General features: G+C 45.8%; 1 protein-coding gene across 1 annotated transcript in view; it reads left to right on the top strand.

Annotated features, from left to right (window-relative positions):
- Positions 1-19,478, top strand: part of tbc1d32 (TBC1 domain family, member 32) — a 348,975-nt gene that overhangs the window by 134,769 nt on the left and 194,728 nt on the right. Inside the window, 1 exon segment of the mRNA XM_038799703.1 lies at positions 4,181-4,268. Coding sequence (XP_038655631.1) covers positions 4,181-4,268 — 88 coding nt within the window.

Here is a 19,478-nt window from a genome sequence, read left to right as displayed (position 1 = left end):
CTGTGATATAGCTCATGCGATATCACAGCAACCTAGCCTCTATTCTTTCTGCATATGGTCACTTAAGATGAATCAGACAATTCTCAGGAGGAGAGTCATACAGACTCGAAACATTAACTCTATTTCTCTCTCCACAGATTTTGCCAGAGCTCTTGTGTTTATCCAGCATTTTCCGCTTCTATTTCAGACAGTACACCACTTTGGTATCGTACTTGACCCTGAATTGAGCTTCACACTCCATAATCTGTCCATCATCATGAGCACTGGCATAGGTCATCTTTTTTATACTCAAATTTAATTGAGTTTACATCTTCCTCCCGATCCTGAAGATATAGGGCCAGATTTTCCCATTCTGACACAGGTCTACCTATATTGGAACGAGAAGACGTTCCCACTCCCATTCCTGATGCAAACAATTTCGATCATGTGGTTTAATGGGAGGTATCTGTATCCAGCTATACTGAAATTGCCATTTTCATTTAGAATTTCAACCCGCCGGTAATTTTCAAGGGGTCAGAGCGCAAGGTTTGTTGAAGGCAACATGGTTAACACCTGCTCAGAGGTTGTCGTGAACTATAGTTTGGAGTCGGGAACTGTATGACAGCTAAGTTCAAGAAGTGTTGTCAACTTCAAATGTCACAGTGAAATACTGTTATCATAAATTATATCTCTTTTAATACAGTGATTGATGATAGGGTCTTTTTAGGAATGGTAAATGAACATTAAATTTAACAGAATGGTAATCGAAATGAAGTTTCAGATGCAGTTGAGTACATTATCCCGTAGTAAAGTGCTATTCTGTATTGTTCAATAGTGAAAATACGATTATCACTGTGTGAATTCACCCCTTTGATTTGATGTTTTCTTGAAATTAAGCTCAGCTATCTTTTTGGTTGTTTGAAAGCTTTAATAGATGACAGTTTCTGACTGGCTTCAATGCTCTGATGTATTCAGCTATGGAAGTTGTGTTTGATATGGCTGTTCAAAAATGCCATTCACTGTAAAAACCTGGCTGAGTTTGACGTTTACCTGATGGATTCAGCTCAGTAAGAATAGTTTGTACAGATGCAAGGGAATCGCATTGTAAATTATAAGGTGGCACAGTGGTAGCACTGCTGTCTCACACAGCCAGGGACCTGTGTTCAATTCAGACTTGGGTGAATGTATGGAGTTTGCGTATTCTCCCCCTATCTGTGTTGATTTCCTCCAGGTGGTCCCGTTCCTTCCCACGTCCAAGATGTGCAGGTTAGGTGAATTGGCCATGCTAAATTGTCCTTTGGTGTCCAAAGGTTAGATGGGGTTACAGGGATAGGGCGGGGGATGGACCTAGGTGGGGGAGCTCTTCAGAGGCTTGGTGCAGACTCAATGGGCTTGAATGCCTCCTTTTGCTCTGTAGGGATTCTAATCGATGAAATGCTTGGCTGAGTTCCAAGCCACACTCATGGATTCAGCTCAATAGGAGTGTTAACACAACTGTTAAGGGAAATATAAACTTTGTTATATTGACATATTTATGAGCTGTTTCCGAGGATTATGGTTTTCGAAGCATTGTTTGGAGTACTGTTTGTTTTATTTTGACAGATTTTTGAATTCTTTAAAGATTTCCCAATGTTATTATCACGTTCCTGAGTTTTATATGTAGTAGATACTGGAAGTGTGTATGGGTGAGTGGAGGTAGGATAAAGGGAGTGAGTGGTGTGAGGGTAGATTAGGGGGTGAGGGGAGGATAAAGGGAGTGAGGTTGGGCTAGGAGGTGAGGTAGTTAGCGGAGTTAGGGAGCCTCACACTTATCTCCTGAAATGGGCCATTTCAACCTGGCCACCTTGGTGTCCGCGCGTCTCCACTTCTGCATCCGGCGCTGACTTGGGTTTGTTGCAGGAGACATAATGATTATGGCCCTTTTCCACCAAATTGCCATGAAGATTGTGTGGTGGCCACTGTTGTCTGGAGCCTGGATTATGACATTGGGAAATCCGTGACTCCCGATTCCGGTTTGTACAATGAAAATCCAGCCTATAATCTGGGTTGACACGCCACGCATGGCAGATACCCAAGTGCGGAATTGACAGCTAAATTGTCAGTGGCAATAATAGATTTCAGGTGAGATATTAACCTCTAACCCCACCTACCTGTCCGATGGTTTAGATGATTGCTAACATTCCCGTGGTGCTACATGAAGAAGAGCAGATAATGTTGTTCTGTGTCCTGTCCACCATCTCTTTATCTCAGCCAACATCAAACAAGTGCAATGTTTCATTCATCTCGTTACTGTTTGAGATATGCAGGTGCGAGAAATGGTGATCTATTTTATTAATATAACAACAGTAACTGAACAGTAATTAATTTGAAAAGGTTCTGAAATGAAATCAGGCACTTTATAACTGTACACTCTTTTGTATTCTTTTAATGAAAGTTCATTTACTATGACAAATTAGAGATTCTTATGTCATTTTTAGTTCAACTATTTGCCTGGCAAATTTCATCTGCAACATCCTGGTATGGTCATCTGGGCTGTTAGTTTTTAAGTGAGGTATTTCACCTCCAAATCTGCTTTCTCAATATTCATTTTTTATATTAAGACTTTAGCGATTCAGGCATAGGAGACAATTTAGTGATGTAACTCTAAAAACATTTATCAAGCCATAAAAGTTATATTTAATAAAGCTAGGCAATGACTTTACTGACTCAATGTGGTTCTTGCTTCCTGATTCAACCAAAGGCATAAGGCAAAATGTGGTCCCACACTCTCACGCTGTCGTGCGAAGGCCATGATTGGTTTAAGGGTGCATGATCAGTTTCTAATTGGTTTCTTGATGGTGATGGTCATCCACTGATAATTTCCTATTGTCTCCTCTGCCTCAGTTCTTGGATAACAGAGTGGGGTCATCAGCCACCTCTTCAAGGAATAGCCCTTGCACCTAGGAGCCATTAGTCCACATTTTCAGGAACCATGTGCTGCCTTGGTACCTGGGAGAACTGCAAGATGTATGCATCGTGTGAGCTCTCTGGATAATGGGCACAGACTTGTAGAATCTGTATCGTGTGGTCACAGACAATCTGTATATTCATCAAGTCGTACATGCACATGTTGATTAAACTCTCCTGGCTCTCCTGCTGGTTCCCTAATGGCTGCATGCATGCAGTCTATAGCACCCTGGAGACGGAGGGGGAGCCCAGCCATTGCTGCAAACCTTCATGCTCTCTCTGTCTGGCTGCCCTCGTCTATCCTAGGTTGATGAAGGTGCAGGTATGTCTGAAGATGGTATCAGTCATTAGCTTGACACAACTATGTGTAGCTGATTGCGAGATCTTGCACAAATCCTCCGCTGAGCCCTGAAATGAACCAGAGGTGCAGAAGTTGAGGGCCACTGAAATTAAATGCCTCACTGACATGGCGTGACCCCCAATGCAGTTTGAGGTGATTTGGGGGCTTATCATACAGCATATTGGTTTCACTGTGTCCTCAGAGGGAGGACACAGTGGCATTTGTGAATTGCCCTATGAGTGCTGTGCCCTGAAACATACCTAAGTGGGCAAGCATCATGAGTCAGCCCAGGCAATGAGTATCAATCATTGTTTTAATAACAAAATTGCCAGAGTCGAGGACAGTTCTATCCCTAACCATTGTTTACAAATAGGAATTCCAGCAGAACCTTGGTGGTTTCCCATTCTCCCCAAATACAAAGATGCTTTTGACTAACTAACTTTGTTTTTTGGTTACTGTTTTTCAAGGACTAATAATTGATCACTGAACCATGCAAACAATAGGACAACTTCTTTCTTGAAGATATTGTTGCCTAGTTTTTAGTCCATTTACACTTGTTAGAGTACATTTATCTATATTTGTCTTGTATGCCCACAAAAGAATAATTTGCCATTTCAGAGGTTCTCTTGCTGCCAATTAATAGAGTATTCTCTGTGACCATCACCATTGCAGTCATTTGAAATTCCAGCAAAATGACTTTCACTATTGGTATGAAGTGCTCACCCTAATTTCTGATAGTAAATCCAGCACAAAAGCACTGGAATTCCAATTACAAACTGGCAGACCTGTTTTATTCAAACTTTCAATGTATTTAAATAACATTGATAGTATTATTGATATGCTAAGTGATATAATGCGAAACATAAATTATATGCAGATAATTTACTTACCGTGCTTTTTCTTTTAACTTGACAGGTCAGCAAATGTGAAAAGTTTGGATATGGAGTAATGGTTACGCAGGTAGCTGCAACAGCCCCTGGCATTGTGGCACTGCAAAGTTCAGGTAAATGTTCATGCAAGATATATCTACCAAATTGAGCCGATGACTATAAGTCTAACAGGTAAGAGTAGAAGGTGGCCATTTGGCCTATCAATTCTGCACTGCTCTTCAATGAGATCATGGCTGATCTGATATAATCCTCAACTCCACTTTCCTACCTTATCCCCATAACCCTTGATTCTCTCACTGATTAAAAATCTGTCTCAGCCTTGAACATACTTAACGGCCCATCCTCTACAGCTTTATGCGGTAAAGAATTCCACAGATTCACTGCCCTCTAAGAAAAAAAAATTGTCCTCATCTCTGCCTTAAATGGGCGGCATTTACTCTGATCCTGCCCTCTGGTCAGCATCTACCTAGTCATAGAAACACAGAAAAATACAGTGCAGAAAAGGCCCTTCGGCCCATTGAGTCCGCACCACTGCATGAAAGGCACCTGATCTGCCCCATTTGCCAGCACTTCGCCCATAGCCTCGAATGTTAAGATGTACCGTGCTCATTTAAGTACTTTTTAAAGTATGTGAGGCAACCCCCTCTACCACCCTCCCAGGCAGCGCGCTCCAGACCGTCACCATCCTCTGGATAAAAACGTTTTTCCTCAAGACCCCCCTGAACCTCCCGCCCCTCACCTTGAACTTGTGTCTCCTCAAAACCGACCCTTCAACAAAGGGAACAGATGTTTTCTATCAACCCTGTTTGTGCCGCTCATAATCGTGTACACCTTAATCAGGTCGCCTCCTCAGTCTTCTCTGCTCCAGCCAAAAAAAACCAAGCCTCTCTTCATAACATAAATGTTCCATCCCAGGCAACATCCTGGTGAAGCGCCTCTGCATCCGCTCCAGTGCAACCACATCCTTCCTTCCTATAATACCCCTCCCACCGGCTTACTCACTCTTCCAACTCCTTCCATCGGGTAGGAGATACAAAAGTTTGAGAACACACAGTAACAGATTCAAAAATAGCTTCTTCCCCAGACTTCTAAATGACCCTCTTGTGGACTGATGGACTGATCTGATCTCTTCACACATCTTCTCTACCGAGTAGTACTACACACCTGTATGTTTCACCTGATGCCTGTGTCTATGCATTTACATTATGTATTTTATGTTTGCCCTATTATGTATTTTCTTTTCCTGTACGGAATGATCTGTTTGAGCTGCATGCAGAACAATACTTTTCACTGTACCTCGTTAAACATGACAATAAACCAATCCAATCCAATCCAATAATGTGGTGACCAGAACTGCATATTTAGCACAGGGCTAAATCACTGGCTTTGAAAGCAGACCGTAGCAGGCCAGCAGCACGGTTCAATTCCCGTTCCAGCTTCCACGAACAGGCGCCGGAATGTGGCGACTAGGGGCGTTTCACAGTAACTTCATTTGAAGCCTACTTGTGACAATAAGCGATTTTTCACTTCATTTCATTTCAGCTGTGGCCTCACCAATGTTCTATATAACTCCAACATGACTTCTAGCTTTTTTAATCTATGCCATAATTGGAATAGTCTCTCTCACAGTCTCTCTCCCCAAGTTCCATATCTGCCTCCTCATTCTCTTGGGTAAAGACAGATGTAAAATATTCATTTAACACCCACCAATGTCCTTTGTCTCCACTCACAGATTACCCCCATGGGCCCTACTTTTTCCCTAGTTATCTTCTTCCCATTGATATACTTAGAGGTATCTTGGGATTTTCCCTGCTTTTACCAGCTAGAGATTCCTCATATCCCCTCTGTGCTTTCCTAAATGGTCTCTGTACTTCACTAAATCCCCTGTTGATTTGCTCCCCTTTTACTTATTAAAAGCCTCTTCCTTCTCATTGGATCCTGAATATCTCTGGTCATCCATGGTTCTCTGGGCTTGTTGCTCCTTCCTAGAGGGAACATGTTGTGCTCTCCCCCACTGCTCTTCCCCACCAGTAACTTGTTCCAATCCAACTTGGCCAGATCCTGCCTTATTTTACTGAAGCTTTGACAAAGCGTCATCTGGACTCAACGGCTCTTTTCTCTCCCTACAGATGCTGCCAGACTAGCTGAGATATTCCAGCATTTTCTTTTTGGTTATTTTACTAAGTCTGCTCTCCCCAATCCAAGACCTTTTTCTGCAATTTGTCTATTTCTTTGTCCATAACAAATTTAAATTGAACCATATTGTGGTCGTTATCACTAAAATGCTCCACCACCATCACATCAACCACCTGTCCGGCTTCATTCCCCAGAATTAGGTACAGCACTGCACCATACCTTGTTGGACCCTCCACCTATTGAGCTAAAAAGTTCTTTTGTATACATTTTGTGAACTCTGCTTCATCTAAGCCCTTAACACAATGACTAACCCAGTTAATGTTGGGAAAGTTGAAATCACCCACTATACTTACCCAATTATTATTTTTATGCACTTCTGCAAATTGCACATATATTTGCTCCTCAATTTCCCGCTGGCTATCTGGGGGCCTATAATAAACACCCAACATTGTGGCTGTCTCTTTTTTATTCCTAAACCCTACCCACAAAACTTCATTTAACTCCACCCGCAAGATATCATCTCTCCTTCCAGCAGTAATTGACTCCTTAACTATTGGTGCAATGTCTTTCCCCTATTTTGCCCCTTCCCTGTCCCTCCTGAAGATTCTGTATCCCGGGATGTTAAGCTACCAATCCTGTCCCTACCTCAACAATGATGGCTACTATGTCATAACTCCACGCGTCAACCCTCGCCCTTAACTCATCCGTTTTACCTGTAATGCTCCAGACATTAAAGTAGAGGACATTCAGCCTTGTCTTACTCTCCTGAAACTTATTACTGCTGTATTCTCTCTGACTTAATTGCTTTCCTGTGTTATGCGGTGTCCCTATTCTGCTAACAATCTGCATCCACTCCCCTGCCAAATTAGTTTAAACCCATCCCAACAGCACTAGCAAACGCACTAGCAAAGATGTAAGTTCCGTTCTGGTTCAGATGTAGACCGTCCCGCTTGTATAGGTCCCACCTTCCACAGAAACGGTCCCAGTGGTCCAGGAATCTAAAACCCTCCCTTCTAAGAACAAAGAACAAAGAAAAGTACAGCACAGGAACAGGCCCTTGAGCCCTCCAAGCGTGCGCCGTCCATGCTGCCTGTCTAAACTAAAATCTTCTACACTTCCGGGGTCCGTATCCCTCTATTGCCATCCTATTCATTTATTTGTCAAAACGTCACTATCGTCCCTGCTTCCACCTCTTCTCCGGCAGCGAGTTCCAGGCACCCGCTACCCTCTGTGTAAAAAAAAAAAAAAAAAAACTTGCCTCGTACATCTCTTCTAAACCTTGCCCCTCACACCTTAAACCTATGCCCCAAAGTAATTGACCCCTCTACCCTGGGAAAAAGTCTCTGACTATACACTCTGTCTATGTAAGGGCAGCACAGTAGCATGGTGGTTAGTGTCAATGCTTCACAGCTCCAGGGTCCCAGGTTCAGTTCCCGGCTGGGTCACTGTCTGTGCGGAGTCTGCACATCCTCCCCGTGTGTGCGTGGGTTTCCTCCGGGTGCTCCGGTTTCCTCCCACAGTCCAAAGATGTGCGGGTTAGGTGGATTGGCCATGCTAAATTGCCCGTAGTGTCCTAAAAAGTAAGGGTAAGGGGGGGTTGTTGGGTTACGGGTATAGGGTGGATACGTGGGTTTGAGTAGGGTGATCATTGCTCGGCACAACATCGAGGGCCGAAGGGCCTGTTCTGTGCTGTACTGTTCTATGTTCTATATGCCCTTCATAATCAGCAAATGTGTGGACGACTGCGTGCCAAAGAAAGCAGTACGTACGTTCCCCAACCGGAAACCATGGCTCAACCGCGTGATTGACTCCCTACTGAAGGACAGATCTGAGGCGTTCAAGGCAGACGACCCTGTCCTATACATGAAATCCAGGTACGACCTCCGCAAAGCCATCCGAGATGCCAAGAGAGAATATCAAACTAAGCTAGAGTCACAGACAGACTCGCGGCGATTGTGGCAAGGACTAAACAACATAACTGGCTACAAAGCGAAGCCAAGCAGTATCTCTGGCAGCAGCGCACCCCTCCCCGATGAACTTAATGCATTCTATGCTCGGTTTAAGCAGGTAACCAACAATCCGCTGTCGAGTGCCCCAGCAGCCCATAATTCACCCATACCCACCATCACAGTTTCCGAAGTCAGATCGGCCTTCCTGAAAGTGACCCACGGAAGGCGATGGGCCCGGACGGGATCCCTGGTCGTGCACTCAGAGCCTGTGCACACCAACTGGCAGAGGTATTCACAGACATCTTTAACCTATCCCTACTCCACTCCGAGGTCCCCACCTGCTTCAAGAAGACCACAATCATACCGGTACCAAAGAAGAACCAGGCAACATGCCTCAATGACTACCGCCCGGTGGCCCTGACGTCAGTTGTAGTGAAGTGCTTCGGGAGGCTGATCATGAAGCGCATCACCTCCATACTCCCGGAACACCTTGACCCACTTCAATTCGCATACCGTCGCAACCGGTCCACATCAGACGCCATTTCCCTGGCCCTACACTCATCCCTAGAGCATCTCGAAAACAAGGACTCCTACATCAGACTCCTATTTATTGACTACAGCTCCGCCTTCAACACCATAATCCCAGCCAAGCTCATATCAAAGGACTTGGCTCTCCACTGTGCAAGTGGATCCTTGACTTTCTGACCAACAGACCCCAATCTGTAAGAATGAACACCAACACCTTCTCCACAATAGTCCTCAATACCGGTGCGCCGCAAGGCTGTGTACTTAGCCCCCTACTCTACTCCCTGTACACACATGACTGCGTGGCAAAACTTGGTTCCAACTTCATCTACAAGTTTGCTGACGATACGACCATAGTGGGCCGGATCTCAAATAACGAGTCCGAATGCAGGAGGGAGATAGAGAACCTAGTGGAGTGGTGTAGCGACAACAATCTCTCCCTCAATGCTAGCAAAACTAAAGAGTTGGTCATCGACTTCAGGATGTAAAGTACTGGACACACCCCTGTCAGCATCAACGGGGCCGAGGTGGAGATGGTTAGCAGTTTCAAATTCCTAGGGGTGCACATCACCAAAAATCTGTCCTGGTCCACTCACGTTGACGCTACCACTAAGAAAGCACAACAGCGCCTATAGTTCCTCAGGAAACTAAGGAAATTCGGCATGTCCACATTAACCCTTACCAACTTTTACAGATGCACTATAGAAAGCATCCTATCGGGCTGCATCACAGCCTGGTATGGCAACTGCTCGGCCCAGGACCTCAAGGAACTTCAGAGAGTCGTGAATACCGCCCAGCCCGTCACACGAACCTGCCTCCCATCCATGGACTCCATCTACACCTCCCGCTGCGGGGGGAAAGCGGGCAGCATAATCAAGGATCCCTCCCACCCGGCTTACTCACTTTTCCAACTTCTTCCATCGGGCAGGAGATACAGAAGTCTGAGAACACGCACGAACAGACTGAAAAACAGATTCTTCCCCACTGTTACCAGACTCCTAAATGACCCTCTTATTGACTGACCTCATTAACACTACACCCTGTATGCTTCAACCGATGCCAATGCTTATGTAGTTACATTGTATATCTTGTGTTGCCCTATTATGTATTCTCATGTATTTTCTAGTATTTTCTTGAATTTTGTTTAATTCCCTTTTCTTCCATGTACTGAATGATCTGTTGAGCTGCTTGCAGAAAAATACTTTTCACTGTACCTCGGTACACGTGATAATAAACAAATCCAATCCAATCCAATCTTGTAGACTTCCCCTCAACCTCCTTCATTGCAGTGAGAACAAACCAAGTTTATTCAACCTTTCCTCATATCTAATGCCCTCCATACCAGGCAACTTCCTGGTAAATCTCTTCTGCACCCTCTCAAAAGCCTTCACATTCTTCTGGTAGTGTGGCGACCAGAATTGAACACTGTGCTCCAAGTGTGGCCTAACTAAGGTTCTATACAGCTGCACATGACTTGCCAATTTTTATACTCTATGCCCTGGCCAATGAAGGCAAGCATGCCGTATGCCTTCTTGACTACCTTCTCCACCTGTGTAGCCCCTTCCTGTGGACCTGTACACCAAATTCTCTCTGACTGTCAATACCCTTGAGGGTTCACTGTATATTCCCTACCTGCATTAGACCTTCCAAAATGCATCACCTCACATTTGTTCGAATTAAACTCCATCTGCCATCTCGCCGCCCAAGTCTAAACGATCTAAATCCTGCTATATCCTCTGACAGTCCTCATTGCTATCCGCAATTCCACCAACCTTTGTGTCGTCCACAAACTTACTAATCAGACCAGTTACATTTTCCTCCAAATCATTTGCACTAACTCTTTAAGCCACGCATTCATCTGTGCTATTCTCCTATTTTTATACTTGCTAGCACATGGCACTGGAAGTAATCCAGAGGTTGCAACCCGAGAGCTCAAGCCCACTGAGAATCCTTTTTGTCTCAGTAAGGTAGCTTTTCACTCTTCTGAACTCCAGTGAGTACAGGCCCAACCTACTTAACCTCTCCTCATAAGAAAATCCCCCGATACCAGGGATCAACCGAATCAACCTTACCTAGACTGCCTCCAATGCTGTATCTTTCGTTAGATAAGGGAACTAAAACTGTTCCGTGTTCCAAATGTGGCCTAACTAGTGCCTTGTATAGTTTCGGCAGGTCTTGTTTATTTTAATACTCCATTCCCATTTAAATAAAGGCCAATATTCCTATTGCCTTCCTAATTACCTGCTGAACTTGTTTTTTTGTTTGTTTTGTTTATTGTCACCTGTACCGAGGTACAGTGAAAAGTATTTTCCTGCGAGCAGCTCAAACAGATCATTTAGTACATGAAAAGAGAAGAAAATGGATAATAGGGCAATGCAAGATGCACAATGTAAATACATAGACACAGGCATCGGGTGAAGCATACAGGAGTGTAGTATTAATCAGGTCAGTCCATAAGAGGGTCGTTTAGGAATCTGGTAATAGCGGAGAAGAAGCTGTTTTTGAATCTGTGCATGTGGTTCTCAGAATTTGTATCTAATGCCTGATGGAAGAAGTTTGAATTGTGAATAAGCTGGGTGGTAGGGGTCTTTGATTTTGCTGCCCACTTTCCCCAGGCAGCTAGAGGTGTCGATAGAGTCAATGGATGGGAGGCAGGTTCGTGTGATGGACTAGGCTGTGTTCATGACTCTGAAGTTTCTTGCGGTCTTAGGTCGAACAGTTGCGTTCTATGATACATCTGTAAAGGTTGGTAAGAGTGGGTGTGGACATGCCGAATTTCCTTAGTTTACACACAAGTTTTTTGTAATTTATGCACGAGGACCCACAAACCCCTTTGTGCTACAGGTTTCTGGAGTCTTTCTCCATTTAAATATTATTCAGCTTGTTTATTTTTCCTACCAAAGTGCATAACTTCACATTTTCCTACATTATATTCCCTTTGACAAGTTTTTGCCCACTCACCGAACCTGTCTACATTCCTCTGTAGACTCTGTATTATCCTCACAACGTGCTTTCCAACTTAATTTTGTGTCATGTGCAAATTTGGCAATAGTGCATTAATTTTCCTCTTCCAAATCAATACTATATATTGGGAATATTCACTGGCATCCCAGCTGTGTGTTTCTCGGCTGCGGGAGACAGCGCGTCATTGGCTGGTGGTGGAATTTTCTGCTCCCGCTGCTGTCAGTGCGATTTACCATTGAAGCCATTCCATGCTACTGGGAAACCCGTAGGCAGGGTGTGCTGCTGACGGCGGGGTCAGAGAATATCGTCCCCAGCGAAGGGCGGAGAACTGTGGCCATTGTAAATAATGGTGGCCGCAGCATGGATCTCTGAGGCACTCCACTAGTTACTGCTTCCTGAAAAAGCCCCTCTTTCCCAACTCTGTTTTTTATCAATTAGCCAATTCTCTATCCATGCTAACATACTACCCCTAACACCATATGCTCTTATCTTATTCAGTAGCCTTTTGCGTGGTACTCTATCAAATGTTTTTTGGAAATCCAAGTATATTACATCTATTGGTTTCACTTCATCTATCCTACTCATTTCCATTTCAAATAATTCTAATTAATTTGTCAGGCATAATTTCTCCTTCATAAAGTCATGCTGACCTAGCTTGATTATATCATGTATTTCTAATTGCTTTGCTATTACATCCTTTAGAATGGACACTACCATTTTCCTAATGACAGATGTTAAGCTGATTGACCTGTAACTACGTGCTTTTTCCAAAAAGATGTTACTGTGGGATTATTCCAGAATTTAAGGATTCTGTTAATATTACTGGCAGTGCATAAGAATAATAATCACTTATTGTCACAAGTTGGTTTCAATGAAATTACTGTGAAAAGCCCCTAGTCGCCACATTCCGGTGCCTGTTTGGGGAGGCCGGTACGGCCACCATCTCCGGAGCTACTCCCTTTAACATGGGGATGCATCAGGTGCAGGGTACTGGTCAGCCTTTAGCCCCAATAGTTTCCTGAGTACTTTATAACTCATAATTGTTATTGTATTTATTTCCTCCCCCCTTCTATGTCTTTACTATTTTGTATTTTGAAATGTTTTTGTGTCTTCCACCATGAAGACTGATGCAAAGTATTTATTTAAGCCCTCCGCTGTTTACTGGTCCCCCATTATTATTTCTACAGTCTCTTTCTCTTAAGGTGCCTCGGTTCACTTTGGCCTTTCTCTTTTTATATATTTAAAGAAGCCCTTGCTATCCATTTTTATATTAATTGCTAGTTTATCCTCTGGCTTCCCATTCTCTGGCTTCCCACTAATCCTCGCCATATTGTATGCTTTTTCTTTTGTTTTTATGCTGTCCCAGCCTTCCATTGTCAGCCATGGTTGCCTCATCCTCCCCTTAGCATGTTTCCCCCTTGGGATGAATTTCTGTTCTGACTCTCAAATAACCCACAAAGCCTCCTACCATTACTGTTCAACTGTCTTCCCTGCTCCCCTTCCAAACAACTCTGGCCAACTCCTCCCTCATGTCTTTGTAGTTACCTTTATTCAATTGTAATTGTTGCATCTGATTCCAGCTTCTCCCTCTCAAACTGCAGGATGAATTTTATCATATTATGGTCACTGCCCCAAAGGGCTCCTTTACCTTAAGTCTGCCTCATTACACATCACCAAATCTTGATCCCAAATGGGCTCTACCACAAACTGATCCAAAAACACAGACATTCCACAAATCCCTTTTCTTGGGATCTGCTACCAACCTGATTTTCCCATGCCACCTGCATATTAAAGTCCCCCACGATAATTGTAATATTGCCTTTCTTGTATGCCTTTTTTATCTCCTGATTTATTTCCTCTCCCACATCCTAACTACTACTCGAGGGCCTGTACATAACTCCCATCAGCATCTTTTTTCCTTTTGCGATTCCTCAACTGTACCCACACAGATTCTACGCCTTTTGACCCTCTATTGCTTCTTGCTATCGATTTAATTTAATTTGCTACTACTTGGCCCATCTGCCTGTTCTTTCGATGATGTGGAGATGCCGGCGTTGGTCTGGGGTGAGTACAATAAGAACACGAGTACAACACGAGGTTAAAGTCCAACACGTTTGTTTCAGATCACTAGCTTTCGGAGCACTGCTCCTTCCTCAGGTGAATGGAGAGGTATGTTTCAGAAACATATATATAGACAGAGTCAAAGATGCAAGATAATGCTTTGAATGTGCGCATTTGCAGGTAATTAAGTCTTTACAGATCCAGAGATCGGGGTAACCCCAGCTTAAAGAGGTGTGAATTGTCTCCAGTCAGGACAGTTGGTAGGATTTTGCATGCCCAGGCCAGATGGTGGGGGATGAATGTAATGCGACATGAATCCAAGGTCCCAGTTGAGGCGACCACGACACCACACAATCCTGCCATGGCAATATCTGCAAGACATGCCAAATCATCGACATGGGTACCACCATTACACGTGAGAACACCTCCCAGCAGGTATGTGGTACATACTCGTGCGACTCGGCCAATGTTGTCTACCTCATACGCTGCAGGAAAGGATGTCCCGAAGCGTGGTACATTGGCGAAACCATGCAGACGCTGCAACAACGGATGCACGGACATCGCGCGACAATCGCCAGGAGGAATGTTCCCTTCCAGTCGGGGAACACTTCAGCAGTCAAGGACATTCAGCCTCTGATCTCCGGGTAAGAATTCTCCAAGGTGGCCTTCAGGCCGCGGGACAACGCAAAATCGCTGAGCAGAAACTTCCAGCCAAGTTCCGCACACATGAGTATACATCCTCAACAGGGACCTTGGATTCATGTCGCATTGCATTCATCCCCAACCATCTGGCCTGGGCTTCTGAAATCCTACCAATTGTCCTGGCTTGAGATCATTCACACCTCTTTAACCCGGGCTTACCCCTATCTCGGGATCTGTAAAGACTTAATTACCTGCAAATGGTCACATTCAAAGCATTATCTTGCGTCTTTGCCTTTGTCTATATATATGTTTCTGGAACATACCTCTCCATTCACTTGAGGAAGGAGCAGTGCTCCGAAAGCTAGTGATTTGAAACAAACATGTTGGACTTGAACCTGGTGTTGTAAGACTTCTTAGTGTGTTCTTTCGATAGCATACATATCCTTGGATATTTAGATCCCTGTCCTTGCAGCCACTGTGTTTCCCACAACATTGTACAACATTGTCAAGTGCACTACAAGCTCATTTAACTTGTTCCGTTTACTGTGTGCATTTGGATACAGCACCCTCAGTGCTGCATTGACCATCTGCCCTTCTAGTTGTCCCCTTATCTGCCATGCCTGGTTCGAGTCCTGTCCTTTTCCATACTGTGTGCTTTATTACTTGTTCTGGAAACTTTACTAACCTCTACTTTTATTGACCTCTCTTGAGCTGTCCTACCTTTATCCCCTTTATCCCCTTCCTACAATCTTTCTTGATTTTGTGATTTAAAACCATGGAATGGTTGAATATATTACATTTGCAATGCAAAGTAAATTCTATATGCAAAGTAAGTAGTATATTAACCCTTAATACTATTGTTGAACACTTTTCAGATCATGTTCATCAAACAAATTCATTATTTAGGCTATCATCATATAATTCTCATGCCAAAGTGAACAGAAGATTTGCTTAAATCCTTCAACCAATATTTCTATAACTCTTTACTAGTAAAATAGTAGAAATTGCACGTTATTCCATCCTCACAACTGTGCTGTTGCTAACTCAGCTAGAGCCATCAATTCTAATATAATCGCAGAGCTTTTCCTCTTGCACTCATCAGGACAAGCTACACAAGGTAAACCAACAGTAAGGGAAACAAATTATACTGCATGAGAAGAGTGCTGGGTGTTTGGCAAATGGAATCTGATTGGTAGAGGCATTGACATAGAAAATGAAACTGAGAACAGTTAACCGGCAAGCTTTAGTTTCAAATTCAAAATCGGCAAGTTGGCTGTGATTAGTCAAGGCATTGGCATGGGGCAATGAACCAGGAATTTGTAGCTCCCAAGCTTTTTAGCTGGAAACAGTTAGGGTGCAAATGACATTTTGGGTGTTTTTGGCAGGGTGATTTCGACTGGAATTTTGGGTGAGATCCAAATCTGTATTCACCCACACATACAGCATGATTTATCTAAATGGGATCAAAATCCCATATTAGGCGCATTTAACCATGTGTTTCCTGACGCTCGCGGCGTCAAGAAACAAAACACTTTCCAACGACACTCGCATCAGATAAGGGCCTCAGCGGTGAATGCACCTGAAGCCTCACGTAGCCCCGTTTTCTGCACTTAGGAGCTCTGCTCTCCGAACACCTCAGTGTAGTAAGAGATCTCTGGAGCCCCAAAACGATCCCCGACTCTCCTCCCAACCCCCTGCACCCACGCAGGGCACCCCTGGCCTGATCGCAATTGCCCCAAAAAAGGCCAGCCTGGCACCTTGGAAGTGCCAATCTGGAATCCTGGCAGCACCACTGGGACACCTTGGCAGTGCCAGGATGGCACTATGGGAGCACTGCCAGGCTGGCAGTGCCCGGATGGCACCAGAACTGCTATCGTATCAACCTACCCAAAGGGCATGTACCTGGGGGCCTCCGATCCCCTTGAGACCTCCGCAAGTGCCATTCCGTCTTGTCCCAGTTTGTGGAGGCCGGTACTGAATAGCGCTCGTCAAAGATCCCCGAAGCAAAGGAGATAAACCCCACGCCTCGGGTACCTCGGGAATCTGCTCATTAAAGCGAGACCAGCTGTGTCGCTTTAATACGCAGATTTGCTCAAATATAATCCCACCTACAATGGGCGGGATTAATGTTGTAACGAGATCGCTCTAGCTTCCGCGAGGTGATGCGAGCTAGGTAGATCCTGGGAGCGGGGTCTCCTGACTTCTATCCATGTCCATAAAATCACGCCCTTAGTCATTTTTTGGGGCTGGGGATTTTCTCATCGGTCAGTCTCACACTTAGAATTTTGTTCTACAATGGGGAACTAAAATCGCCAACCAGGGGCAGCACAGTGGCGCAGTGGTTAGCATTGCTGCCTCACGGCGCCGAGGTCCTAGGTTTGATCCAGGCTTTGGGTCACTGTCCGTGTGGAGCTTGCACATTCTTCCCGTGGTTGCGTGGGTTTCGCCCCCACAACCCAAAGATGTGCAGATTAGGTGGAATTGGCCACGCTAAATTGCCCCTTTTAAATTGGAAAAAATGAATTGGGTACATTAAATTATTATTTTTTTTAAATTGCCAGCCAGACCACCTCCTCAGAGATTGGGGTGCCATTTTGAAAGGGTGTGTTTGGCAGTACCTCCTCCAGGAATGAGGAGGGCAGCGCCATCGGGCAACTTGGAAGACTCTTTCTGCGAAATCCCACACCTGCATATATTTAAAGCCTTCTTCATGCTGCAGCCCATACTTCATCCCCAACTCCTCTAATCATGCAAATCTCCCCTCCAGAAACGGGTCCTTCATCTCTTTCACCCCTTTCTCCTCCCATCTCCTGAACCTTACATCCATCCTCCCTGGCTCAAACGCATGATTCCCTCATATCAACATCACCACCTTCATACCCTGTCTTCACATCCCCTTTTATGGGAATGCCCTCCCAGGCCCCACCCCTTGGCTGGCACTGCCAACCTTGCATGGGGCACTACCAGCCTGGCACTTGGGCACTGTCCCTGACACCCTGGCAATGCCAGATTGCTGCTGCTACGGTTTCCAGGTACCAGGAGTAGTGCCAGGGCACTACTCCATCCCGCTCTGACCACCTGGTGGGTGACAATGACCACTGTGATTCCCAGAGTGGCCGTCATATCCGGTCCCGCTTGTGGAGACGAGTGACTAATAGGTGCCCGGGTGAGGCCTCGACGTTCAGGCTGGTGACTCCTGGGGCGGGAGACTGCGGTCTCTAACCGGCTGGATCACGGCTGGCCAAATCGGGAACCGTGCCGGGCGGCGATCGGTTTCCAACTAAACTGGCCCGGTCCCGTTGCCTAGATCCGGATCCCGCCATGGCATGGCGAGAAACCAATAATCACCATTTTAGGTCTATCTTCATCTCATTAACAGGAAGGATCCTATCGAATGGCCTCCCGTGATCTAACTGACTCCCCTGCAAGCAGTTATGCGGGCACCCTTCAGCATACCTATTTAAAAATACAAAGTTAGCGCAATGGCTGCTGTGTGGATCAGAGGAGGTGAGTAGCCATCTTCGAAATCGAGCAATCAGCTCGTGGCAGCTGGCAGTGCCCTATCGGGGGGTGGGTTGCCCCGGCTGGAGGGGTGGTGAGGGGCTCAGCGCCTGTGGGTCCAATATGCCACCCTCCCTCCAAATTGTGTATACCCATAACACAGGCAATCTCTAGTACTGCCTGTCTGGCCCATAGAACACCTTCAAGACAGACCCCTGTTCATGGTATTATGGTGCAAGTCGCTTTAACTCCCTCTGACCCTGGCAGCCTCTGGCTGCACAGCTGAAGGTTATTGCTAATCGGGCATTGCAATGTTTGGTTATGCGAGCAATCCACAGTTCCCAAATGGATTCCCACAGAGACAGGCAGTAGCAGAAGGCATGCCATGACATCGGCGCGCTGTTACTTGCCTGGCATCCCAATCACTGTGAGCCTGGACACTGTCTGAACCCCTGAGGCATCAACACCGCTGAGACAGCAGCAACAATCAAACACCCAAAAGCTGGCCACAGCTGCTCGCGACCAGCGGTGGGTGTGTCGTTTAGGGAGGAATCTGCAACCGGTCCAAGTAATGTTTCCGGCTAGGGTCCGGTGCTAAGGGGTGCCTGGTGTGGCCAGCGGTGAGTGTGCAGGGTGAGGTCTGCCAGCTTGTGGAAGGCACCTGAGATATCGCAGGGATTGTAAACTTTGACCTGGACCAGGTCCAACAAAGCGCCCGGGCAGCAGGATTCTCCGCTGTCGCCGGGACGCCACAGGTCCAGGGGGTAGTAGATGGCATGCTTGTCACCTTGCGCGCAGCAGGTGGTCCATGAGCGCCCTTCATTAACAGGAAGGGTTCCGCTCCCTGAACGTTCAACTTGTGTGCAATCACCACCTGAAGATGTGTCCAGGGAGTGTACACGAGAGCTACATCATGGGGCAGTTGGAGATCCTGCTGTCTTTGAGGGACTGCGCAGGATGACCAGTAGGCTCTTGGGATATAAGGGGTACCCGCTGACTATCAGGCTAATAATGCCAGTAAAGAGATCGGAGAGACGATGTAACGAGGCCCATCTGGCCACTGGGCTGTTATTGAACGGTGCATTGTACTGCTCAAAATGTGGTTCTGATGCCTCAACCGCTCTGGTGGTGCACTGCAGAATACCCCCCGGAGGGTCGCCCGCTTTGTGGTGGGCTGTTGTGCCCTCCACAATCTGGCATAGCAGCGGGGCAATGTGCTGGATGTGGAGAAGGAGGAACATGCAGCCTCGTCTGAGGAGGAGGGCGAGGATGGGCTAGACCAGGAGAGGCTGGAGGATGGGCTCTGGAGTACTCGCGGGAGCTGCTAGACGATGGAGAACGGGCGGAGGCGAGGGTCCGGCATGCCGGAGGAACTGGGAAGCCGTCAATCTTGCCTGCTTCTGATAGGGCGTGGCTTCATTCGTCCTCTCGTAATCCTCCACCTGATCAACACCATGGGAGGGGTGGGGAGTGCCCAGATCTGGGAACAAGGTGCCCAGGATGCTGGGGGTGGGATGTGCAGGCTGGCCCGTAGTGCAGATTAAT

This window comes from Scyliorhinus canicula, chromosome 6, assembly GCF_902713615.1.
Source record: "Scyliorhinus canicula chromosome 6, sScyCan1.1, whole genome shotgun sequence".
In the NCBI taxonomy this organism is placed as follows: domain Eukaryota; kingdom Metazoa; phylum Chordata; class Chondrichthyes; order Carcharhiniformes; family Scyliorhinidae; genus Scyliorhinus; species Scyliorhinus canicula.
The sequence above is the reverse complement of the archived record's forward strand: the minus strand, read 5'-3'. Positions and strand labels throughout refer to the sequence as shown.